The sequence below is a fragment of the Toxotes jaculatrix genome, chromosome 5, assembly GCF_017976425.1.
Source record: "Toxotes jaculatrix isolate fToxJac2 chromosome 5, fToxJac2.pri, whole genome shotgun sequence".
NCBI classification, from domain to species: domain Eukaryota; kingdom Metazoa; phylum Chordata; class Actinopteri; family Toxotidae; genus Toxotes; species Toxotes jaculatrix.
In genome coordinates, this window is record NC_054398.1 from 21,706,247 (window position 1) to 21,717,728 (window position 11,482).

Consider the following 11,482-nt stretch of genomic DNA (forward strand, 5'->3'; position numbering starts at 1 on the left):
AATTCATTTTTTGCCGATAATTGTCTTATCAGTTAACTAATCAGCTACTCTGCTTTTTATCCTCAAGCGACTGCAGCTTCTTTTGCTGAACCCCCTGAAAGAGTTGTCCAACGTGCTGCATGCAGATATTCGGCAGAAACAGCTGGAGAGTGTCCTGCAGATCCTACAGAGCCAGGGTGACAGCCTGGGGCCCGGCTGGCCCCTTGTCTTGGGTGTCATAGGAGCCATCCGCAATGATCAAGGGTAAATGTTTTATGATAAATGCAAATGTTGTTCTTCTGTCGTAACTGCAGTTACACTGAAAGTAATTCAAGAAACTAAAACGTGTGTCATTTTCCAACAGCGAGTCGTTGATCCGAACAGCCTTCCAGTGCCTGCAGTTGGTGGTGACAGACTTCCTGCCCACCATGCCTTGCACGTGCCTCCAGATCGTAGTGGATGTAGCTGGCAGCTTCGGCCTGCAGAATCAGGAGCTCAACATCAGCCTCACCTCCATCGGTCTGCTGGTGAGATGACAGATGTCTTCTGCTGATTGTGCTTAGACACACAGGCAGTTTTCTTGACAGCAGTTAACACTCTACTCTCGCATAATATGTACTGCAAAGATGCTTAAAAAATTTTTTGACAGTCTACTGGGTTTTTCAGTAGCCACCAGTAGAATATTGTGATCTAATTCTCAGGTGTGAATGTGTGTAACTAGGAAAGAGAAGCATGGCTATGCTGACAGAGGATACTGTAATAAAAAGAAAAAAGGGGGAATAACAGAAAAATCCTGCACCACATAACATGACTCATGTTTAGTATTTTTTTCATTACTGTATTTAATTTAACAGCACTTAACTGCTGCACTGACATTTTATAGATACTTTGTACAGTATTCAGGACATGCAAAACCTGTTATTGATCTGTGGTTTGCAGGATTATTTCTCCTGGAGTGTGGCAGTTCCTGTGAGATTACTTTATGGTAATAGGATAGCAAAACCACCAGAAGCATTTTACCAACCTTCTTCTCCAATTTATGCCTCCACTTTCTACCCCCACTTCCCTTTTTACCCACAGTGGAATATTTCGGACTACTTCTTCCAAAGGGGCGAAGCCATCACACAGGAGTTGGAGAGGGAGGAGGAAGCCCTGCAGAAGCAGGCCCAGGAGAAAGGAGAGACCCTGAACAGGCCATTTCACCCCGCCCCTCCCTTTGACTGCCTGTGGCTGTGCCTGTACGCCAAACTGGGCGAGCTGTGTGTCGACCCACGGCCTGCTGTGCGTAAAAGCGCTGGGCAGACATTGTTCTCCACCATCGCTGCCCACGGGACCCTGCTGCAGCAGCCAACCTGGCATATTGTGGTCTGGAAGGTAGCATGCAGGAATTTGTCATTCACACTTGATTTAATAATATTGGAGGAGGCTGTCATCTATGTTGTTTGCAGAAAATAACCTACAATAAAAGAATTCATTCAGGAAATAGGTTCTGGCAGAATCCAAGAATTCTCCAATTTTCTGCAATAAATCAAAAGACAAAACAAATTTTCTTTTGTATGGCTTCCTCAGATCTATACTTTCTGATTGTTATCTTATTTGAAATGATCCTAAAAACAGCTCTAAATATGCTTTCTTTGAAGATCTGTTACTTGCAGAAGGCACCACTTTTCAAACTCTCAGAAATTGTTGCTGGTTGAACTATTTTGTTGTCCCCACTAGGTGCTGTTCCACCTGCTAGACTGCGTGAGGACATCATCCACCACAGCAGACAAGGAGAAAATTGAGTCTGGTGGCGGGAACATCCTAATCCACCACTCACGTGACACAGCAGAAAAACAGTGGGCAGAGACGTGGGTGCTGACTCTAGCTGGGGTGGCACGCATTTTCAACACAAGGCGGTATCTCCTCCAGCAATTAGGTGAGCTACTCACTGTTGTACATAAGGTAGACTGCGACACATTGCTGTGGTTTACCACACCTGCCACAGAATGGTAAACAATGAAAATAACATTGAATTTTATTCATAAATCTGTGCCAATTGTAATAAAAGTCCAGAAATGGCCCGGCTGTTTGTGCTGGTATATTACCACCCATTAAGTCATGTTGAGCCCCATGCGGACAGGATTAATATTCCACGGAGATATGAATGATAGAACATGAGCTCCTCATTAATTACTCTCATCCCCCTGAACGACATTTCAGCCAGTGCTAAATTACAAGGGGTGACTCATTTCCAGCACATTTCCAGCCTGCTACACATAAAATCACCTCGATGAATAGAGGAAACCTGCTCCTCTACATACAACCTAGGTAAAAATAAGTCACTAGCTGGAAATGTATTATCAGTGTTCTGGGCCTCCAGGGCTCATTTTCATATTAACAAAATGTGATAACCAGAAACCAGATACACCTGTGGTCCGGCTATAGTTCTGACTTTGTGGCTGCTTTTAGATTGTGTTAGTCCTGTCATGTTGGTTGGAAACCTCACATAATGGTAATTATAATTTACAGCTGACACACTCCACTGATTGACAGTCTCCATCATTTTGCTGCATATCTGTAGGTGATTTCTTCGAGGCCTGGGAGGTGCTGCTGAACCACATTCAGTCAGCTGCTCTTAGCAAAAACAACGAGGTCTCCCTGGCTGCCCTCAAGAGCTTTCAAGAGATCCTACAGATCGTCACACCTGTTAAAGACTCAGACAAAGCAGGGGATGCGCTTGCTGCTATGGGTGTCCCCCCAGTGCTCATTGACCCCCTCTCAGCATCTGGACCTGGCAGACCCCTGGTGCGTTCAGATTCACTAGTAGAGCGGCTGACGCGTTATAATGGCGCAGAGCTGCAGGCTCCTCCCCCGGGGGAGGAGTCAGCCTTAGAGGACTCTGCATTGTGGTGGTCAGCTTGGAACACCTGGTATCGAACGGGAACGGACAGCACAAGGCCTCCTAGTGGCCCGACAGAGAAGCTCTCCTTTATCCCCAGCCAGCCCTTCCTCACTGCATTGATCCAGATTTTCCCAGCACTCTACCAGCACATAAAGGCCAACTTTAGTATGGAGGATTTGAAGAAGCTGGGGGTTATCCTCCATGGGGCTGTGTCTGTGCCTATCAGCAGTGATGCCTCACCTTTCATCCTCCCCTCCTACACTGAGGCAGTGCTCACCAGCCTACAGGAAGCTGTTCTCACCTCTCTGGATGTTTTGCAAAAGGTGGGCAAAGGAAATGTCAGAAAACATAAGAATTGGTACCTAAAAGGCTTTCAGCATAAGTTATACATTATGCACCAAAAATAGCATTAAGATGAGAGCCAAGTGGGTTGTCATGGTGGCCTAGGGGTTGAAGATGTGTACCAGAATTTCTCAGCTTTGTTTAACTAAAGGCTGAAAAATTGTTTTTAAAATGATATAAAACACAGAAAAGTGGCAATAAGGTGGAACAAGGAAAGCAGCAAATGTTTTTCTTTGTAAAATAATAGCTTATCAAAATTTCTGGAATTTTCTTTTGACTGGTATACTTAATATAATTAGGGCAAAATATTTTCTTCTGCCTTTAATTGACACCTTGAATTAGTACTGCAACTCTGTTCCTCTCTGTCACGAATACCATGTCTTTAAGAAATACAGACCCTAACCCTACCTGTCAACCAAATTTTATTTCTTCCCATTTTGTGTAATCTCAGCCCAGTAAACAGCGTGTCAGTCTGCTAAATTATGCAATATGAAGTCCTGTGGTGGATGTCAGCAGTGTTTGTTCCTCCCTTTCCTCCCTGCTGCAGGCCATCTGTGTGGGCCCAGAGAACCTGCAGGTCATGTACCCAGCCATCTTTGAACAGCTGCTACTCTTCGTGGAGTTCTCCTGCAAGCCTCCTCAGTACGGCAGGATGGAAACCAAACACGTGGCCAATGCCAAATACAACCAGGTAGGGGGACATAAACTTGGCCATTTAACTGCTTGGTTTTCATTTGCAATTTATTTTCTTTTTCTATTTTTTCTTTTTTTCCTTTTTGTTTCATTCAAATGTTGGGTGGTGTACACTGTTATTCATCGCCCTCCTCTCTTCAGCCATTCTCAACAAGATCATCCGTCTTCTTTGATGTTCATGAAGCCCCCTCGCCCCAACCCCCCATCCCTACAGTCTAGAGAAGTCCTTAAGAAGCCCCTGTTGTAGCCCTATATTAGAATGACAGGTTTTTCTGGACTCTTGTTAGCAGCCCTGAGCCATTTCTTCCTCATGTCCCCTCCCTCATGCTTCATCTTGTTGGCAAAATGAAAGAAAAATGTTTCAATACTTTTCAGTTCAAATGTAATTTAAATTAATTAAAAAAAGTTATTTCCAAGGAAGCAAGTGATCTTGAGCAAAATTACTTCACTTGTAAAACCATAAACAATCCTCATCTCTTTTCAACTACAGAGGAGTCTTTTCATAACATTGTTCTGATATCAGTGTCTTTGTTGCTCCTTGATGTTCTGGGAACCTACACATTCCAGCAGGTGCCATGCCTTCAGGGAAATGCTGAAAGTTGTCTTGATCTAACTGGCAGCCGGTACAATTATGCTAAGAATTGTTAGCTCTATAAATGATATGCCCCCGGACTATCTGTCTGTTAGTCCTGCATGTGGGACTCTACACTGGACATTTTTGTTGATCTGAATCTGCTTAAATTGTTTAAGTGAGAGGGTCAAACAAAAATCCCAACCAGCCAAACAGATGTTATGGGTGGTCTTACCGCCTTTCTGGCTTTTATCCAGTGTTGTCAGATCACCTCAAATGTCCTCGGTGCTAGGAGTGAGTGTTTTTGCCCTAAATCAGTCCTGATTATTGAATCTAAGCTAGCCATCATGCCACTGCAAATTTGATATAACTTTAAAGCACCACTTTAATTGCAATCTTCTCTCATTCTGTTTCTTGGGACAACTCACTGGATAACCATTTTAGATCCAGCTGTTTGCACCGGTGAGTTTTATCATCTCCTTCAGCCCCCTCTATAGTTGTACTAAGCTGTGCTGAATGGTGACGACCTACCCTCTGCGGTACATGACACCGCATGGTAGGCTCTTGTGTCTCATCTGCATTTCTCACTCACTCCATGCTCCTCCTCTCTGCCTGCCACTAACTGGTGGTTATGCCTTTGTGTGCACAGTGCCTGTGCGGTTCCATTTTCAGTTGATTTTGTGTTTTTGGTGATGTTCATATACACGTCTTTGTGTTTATATTTCTTAAAGGCACACTTTGTGGCATCAAGTCATTTGTTTGACTATAACATTTCAGCGATCCTCGTATAAGCCTACCAAAATGTAAAGCAGACTAATAGTCACTGACTTTTTAATAAACCTGTGTGTTACTTATACAAAGTGTGCCTTTGAGAAACGCTTTCAGTGTGGCTCTGCCAAAAGTTAAGGATGATGGTTTTCAGATCTGTTTGACTAATGTCAATTTTTTTTTTTCTCTTGTTAAATGTTTTTGCCCCCGCAGGCGGAATGGGTTGCCTTAAACTATGTGCCCTTTGCTGAGCGCTCCTTGGAGGTGGTGGTGGACCTGTACCACAAAACAGCGTGCCACAAAGCTGTCATCAATGAGAAGGTTCTGCAGAACATCATCAAGGTATTTTCAAAAGGATGGGGTTATTCACAGTTTCCATGGTTACGAAGCTACCAGTTAAGTTTTGGAATTGATAGAATTGTGAAAGGAAAAACTGAACAATAATCAACACAACATTGCTGGGATAAAATGTATCTCAAAACATTTTACCAGTATCAAACAGACTTTTATAGTTCGCTTCCCATGTGCATTCTCTATATTGGGGAATGAGGTGTCAACGTTTGGCCAGATATTTAACATTAAGACGTAATTATGTTTGATATCTTTTAGCAAGATATCGGCCAGCAAGAACAAGTTTACTTTCTCAACATGACTGCGTGCTGGCCAACCATCAGGCACCAGTTATTGTTGAACCCTGTGCAGTCTTAAAATGTGTGATGGCAGGAGATAGTTTTGTAATTTAGAAATTGAATGCACTATTATCTGTGTGGTGAAACTTTTAGGCAATTTGAACCTCTGGCATACCCCGTCCATCATGTCAAATCAGTTTGTCCATTAGTGGACTAAGGCGACTCACCAACTTTAGGCTCAGTGTTGATTTTCTATTAAAACTGCTAAAATCAATATTTTTTATATTAACAGTGGATCAGATGACTGCATGTACAGTCTCTGAATGGCATTGTTCATAGCTACAAACCCACACAGAGAATTATAACCCAACTCTGCGGTTCACCTCAGCTCTGCTGAGCTTTTTAGCATCTTTTAACCAATCATTTTTATTTTACAGGCCACAGCTTTATTGTTTTGGTTCACTCTCATCAGCCTTTCGCTGTGTATGTCATGCATGTGGCCTGAGCTTTTTTGTTTTGAGCAAAAAAAAAAAAAAAAAAGGTTTTAAAACAAAGATAGCAACTACAGTAGCAAGTGAACATGGAGTGTTCAGCAGTTGAAGAACCAAGTATTTCCTTCAGGACCTGGTGGAGAGCAAAACAGCTAAAAGGACATTGAGTATTGGACTTATTGCTGAGTGTCTGCTGAGACAGACTGAGGGGTAGACAGGTTAACCATCACTGAGTGAGGGGAAGTGAGTGGATGAATGCTGTGAATGAGTTACTTTCTGGTTGCAAGAGATGCTTTGGGTGTAATAGGTGTAGTATATTTTGAAATCACCGCTTAATTCTATTTGCTGTCTGAGGAGTCTGTCGATGTCCACCAGCCTCTGGGCAACTTTGTCTCTGACCTGACAGCATTGATCTCCAGACTTACACCTTACATGCAGCATATGTGACATGCAGTTGACGCCCAATATCATAAGGATTAAGAAACCTTTTTTTTTCTGTCAAAAAACAAAAGATTTTGTTAGTGCATGTCACTGGATGGATTAAGTTCATAAATCTGGCAGTGAGTCTTCCACTTTATCCAGTTTCTGACACCTGCATTCAACTGTTCTTTTCCCATAGTCTGTTTATAGGAAACCCCAAACTGAAGAGTGTTAATTTGCCAAGAAACTATTAAGAAGTTTCCCTATGGACAGATCCGAATCTCGCTCCCACCCCTTTTTTGTCTCCAAAACAAGAAAGCGATACTTGTAAAACCTCAGCCTTAGGGAACCCAGCTGTTCTCTGAAAAGAGGACTTAGTCAGACTTATTATGTTTTCTGGGTTTGTAGAATGAAACTTAAATTGGACCAATGCCTGGTGCAAAAATGTCTTCAAATACTGCTTTGATGGTAGCTCTATGAGTTCAAGGCGTCTCTCTACATTTCAGTATGAAAGAGAAAAAGGTGAAAGGCTTTCAGGTTACTCCAGTTAGTTGTATAGATTTTACCTTGGGGCCTTGTGCTGTGTTTCAGTCTCATGATATATTGTTATTGCTGCCTCTTACTTTCTTTTTCCCTTTATGCTCAAGACTTTAAGAATGCCCTTGGGTTTGAAGTATGCCTGTCCATCAGAGAGCACCTGGAAGCTCGCCGTTTCATCTTTGCTCAAGGTGTTGTCTATTGGACTGCCGGTGGCACGCCAGCATGCCTCATCTGGGAAGTTCGACACTATGTGGCCTGAGCTGGCCAATGCCTTTGAGGACTTTCTTTTTACCAAAAGGTACCGAATTTTAAAAAAGCCTTCACATCTGTGTGTCTATACATGAATGTATTGGAATTTCTGAGTAGGAAGCTCATTGTTTTGGTTGTTTTTTTGTTTTTTATAGCACACCTCCAGATAACCTGTCCATTCAGGAATTTCAGAAGAATGAAGCCATTGATGTAGAGGTAAATACTTGTTCCTACCATCTAGTATGTCAACATGATTTTGTAAAATTGCACACATCACCATTGTGTCCTTTTCATTTTAGGTGGTCCAGCTGATCAGCACAGAGATTTTACCCTTTGCCAATTTCATCCCCAAAGATTTTGTTGGCCAAATCATGGCTATGCTCAATAAAGGTTCCATTCACTCACAGTCTCCCTCATTCACAGGTAAGATGTAACTTTGGCAGCTAAAATGATTTCATCTGTGTTGTTTACTGCTGTTAACGGGACTGCAGGGTGGCCAAGAGCTGGTTAAAAATTGTTGGAGGAATCTTATGGTAATCATTAAGTCTTTGGTTTCGTTGCAAAAGCCCTCCCTGTGGCTCATCAAGAACAATGGCTCCTGTCAAGCTCTTCATGTGTTGAGCAAGACAGTAAAGCCCTTTCTGACTACTCATTGTAAAACACTCTAAAGACTGGCATCTGCTAAATGCCTAAAATGTAAATGGTTTTCTCTTGACAGAGGCAGAGATTGATGTGCGAATGAGGGAGGAGTTTTCCAAAGTCTGCTTTGAAACTCTGCTGCAGTTTTCCTTCAGCAACAAGGTGACCACCCCGCAGGAGGGATACATCTCCCGTATGGCGCTTTCCGTGCTCCTCAAGAGGTCCCAGGATGTTCTTCGGCGCTACGTAGAGGATGAGAGGTTGAGCGGACGCTGCCCCCTGCCCAGGTACACTTTTCCATACACCTCTGAATACAGTACAACATGGTGCATCAGCACAAACACCTGTTTCTTTCTTTTTTTGTTTGGGGGGGGGGGGGGACATATTTTTGAACATTTCTTCATCAGGAATTCAGCTCCAAAATCTGATGCCTGTTGGCAACATGATTCAACCACTGACATACTGCAATGCAAAACCAAGACCACCCCAGCATCCATCATTGTTCTTTTTCCCTTTTGTAAACAACACAAAACCACTGTACTGAACCCGTTTCACACACTGTGTTTCTGTGTTGGGTGTAGCTTTTAACTGCAATACATTTTTTTTTCTAAGACATGATGGAAGTTAAATGATGCCCATGGGGAAATTGCACCATTAGTACAGAAAATGGGATGTTGGGGGGGGGGGGATTCTGAAAAATTGAGTAATTAGAATATACGCATGAACAGCAAATGAAAGGTTCCTTAAATACAGACAGCCAATATTTTTAACACTTGAAGATATTTGTGTGAATGTTAAGAGTGAGAAAGTCATGGATTTCATTATTAGAGCATGTAAAAATGCTCAACTCATAAAGCAAAATACAATAAGAAAACATGAAAAGTAAGAAATAGTTTTTCAAAGGAATTAATAACATACAAATACTGTACATGTTCACATAAATATGACAGGTTGTACGCACCAGTCAGATCTTAATATGGGCACAGGGAGTTTTCCTTTTTGATTAAATCAAACTAGTCAAACAAATGAAGACAAATTCTTCATCTCTCTCAGGTTAAATTTATATTAAGTTTTTATTTTCTAATTTAGTTTATTTAATCTTTTGATTAACATATTTGTTTTTCCTGCTTATCAAAGCTAAACTCTTGGCATTATCACGGTGTAATAATTTATTGACTAGTAAATCAAGTTTGGTTGCTATATAATTTAAAGTCCTTCAGACACTTACCCACTTTTTTCACAAATGTTTGAAATTTCTTTCTGTATTGGCTTGTTTGTTTCAGTGTAATTTATTTTGTCAGGTAAAAGTTTATCATTTTGCTTAAAAGGGTGTGTTTAACAGAAGAGATCTGAGATCTAAGTTAGATGTTGACACTCACCCTTTCTCTTAGTCTTTCCACTTGTCCCCTAATTGGAACATCTACAGGTTTTATGTACTGTATGCCTTTGTAGCTAATGAAGGTCTTTGGTCTTTTCCATTTTAGGCAACAAGTGACAGAGATTATCTTTGTCTTGAAAGCTATCAGCACTTTGATGGACTCGCTTAAAAAGACACAGCCAGAAAATGGTGAGTATCAAACTATGTCAAGGATTAAATAGATTCTGGAAAGAGGAAAAAAATCACTATAATGCCACCATATCTATCATCTATTCATTTTAGATAAATGTGTCAGAGTACAGTTGGGACCGTTTTTCACAAGTTTTATCTCCAATCTGGGTAGAACTGTTTACACTTTCAGGGAAGGTCAATTACAAGAAGTGATTTTTTTTTTTAAATTTTTTTATTTATTTTTTTATTTTTTAAACCGCAATAGATTGAAGTGAGACATCGGCAAATTAGGTTTTTGAAGTGCCCTTCAAGATGTTTGCATTACATTGCCCTTTATTCAGAACAAAACTCATTTCCATGTGCCTGTGGGAATTTTATCAAGGAAATTACTCCTTTGATTGCCTTCTGTCACAGTTCATATTCTCTTTCTTCTTCTCCTTCCCATCCCCACTCCTCCTTTCTTTTTTCCTCTTGTTCTGCGATTCTTTTGTTTACCGCCTGCAGTGGATGGCAACACATGGGCTCAGGTGATTGCCCTTTACCCCACGCTGGTAGAATGCATTACATGCTCCTCGTCTGAAGTGAGCTCAGCCCTAAAAGAGGCCCTTGGGCCATTTAAAGACTTTATGCAGCCACCCGTCTCCAGAGTCCAGAATGGAGAGTCCTGACCAGGCTCGCTCTGAGCTTTTTGGGTGGGTGTTTTTTTTTTTTGTTTTTTTTTTTTATTATGAAGAAGTCTTGAATGTGTCCTCTCGACCCATGTGCTTCACAAGTGCACGGACATGAACTCCATGTGAGATCCATCTACAGTGACATGAAGCAACCCACGGTGAACAGAGATTCAAGGCCCGCTCGGACTACGTCAGTGACCCTGACCTTCATTCGCATCATCGTATGCTTCTCATGTGAGCTGATAATGCCTCTGCCCCCTCCATTCTCATACAGACTGGCTGCACTCTTTGTGTTAACTACAGAGATTTAAAAAAAAAAAATTGCAGTGTTGCCTCTGGGTGTGTGGTGATAGTGTTGATGATGTTTAAAAAAAAAAAAAAATTATAAAAAAAAAAGAGGCAAAAACTGAGGCTCTATTGGTCTTAAAAATGAACACTTAGACTTTTGCAACATTTTCAACAGTGAGGATTTTATGCAAGAAAACAAATCTTACTGTAACATTCCATGTCATCTTTAGCCAGCCATCTGAGAAGGGATGTACTTGTCTGTATAAAATAAATGAGACAATTCTACAATCAGCTTTGTGCTGTGAGTGTGCTCAGTTACAATGCGTGTTACCATGCCACCACTAAGTGCATTAAAAGAAAATCTCTTATCAGCCCATTTTAATCAAAATGTGACTGTCCTGATGAAAGGACAAGATTTGAGTTTTACATATATATATATATATATATATATATATATATATTTTTTTTTTTTTTTTTTTTTTTTTTTTTTTAAATCAGTTAGGGTGTCCCTGCAACAATCCATTTTCTTCAAAAAGGATGTTTGCAGTATCTTTTTATAGAAAACTAGCATATAATAATTCATCAGAATGGTCCTGGTTCAGATTTGTTGTGATTCACTAAAAATATATATATATATATTTTTGATGCTCTTTATATCCACAGTCCCCCAGCGTTTTAGTTAGAATAGAATAGAATAGAATAGAATTTTATTGTCTGATACAAGTGTAACAGAAATTTGCCTTTGACAGGGCTCAGTAGCACATTTACA

The 11,482-nt window shown here is 41.0% G+C and overlaps 1 protein-coding gene across 4 annotated transcripts in view; it reads left to right on the forward strand.

Moving 5' to 3' along the window:
* mon2 (MON2 homolog, regulator of endosome-to-Golgi trafficking) overlaps window positions 1–10,998 on the forward strand; it is a 35,355-nt gene extending 24,357 nt beyond the window's left edge. For 2 of the 4 annotated variants that reach the window (XM_041037408.1, XM_041037409.1), the window contains 14 exons: window positions 68–243; window positions 344–506; window positions 1,060–1,353; window positions 1,699–1,897; window positions 2,543–3,186; window positions 3,753–3,896; window positions 4,914–4,931; window positions 5,451–5,579; window positions 7,425–7,615; window positions 7,722–7,782; window positions 7,866–7,989; window positions 8,285–8,492; window positions 9,690–9,772; window positions 10,259–10,998. In XM_041037408.1, the coding sequence (XP_040893342.1) occupies window positions 68–243; window positions 344–506; window positions 1,060–1,353; window positions 1,699–1,897; window positions 2,543–3,186; window positions 3,753–3,896; window positions 4,914–4,931; window positions 5,451–5,579; window positions 7,425–7,615; window positions 7,722–7,782; window positions 7,866–7,989; window positions 8,285–8,492; window positions 9,690–9,772; window positions 10,259–10,422 (2,598 nt within the window). In that variant the 3' untranslated portion in view covers window positions 10,423–10,998. The remainder of the gene's footprint in view (window positions 1–67; window positions 244–343; window positions 507–1,059; window positions 1,354–1,698; window positions 1,898–2,542; window positions 3,187–3,752; window positions 3,897–4,913; window positions 4,932–5,450; window positions 5,580–7,424; window positions 7,616–7,721; window positions 7,783–7,865; window positions 7,990–8,284; window positions 8,493–9,689; window positions 9,773–10,258) is intronic. The other 2 variants (XM_041037410.1, XM_041037411.1) reach the window with 1 other exon arrangement.
* The last annotated feature ends 484 nt before the right edge of the window (window positions 10,999–11,482 follow it).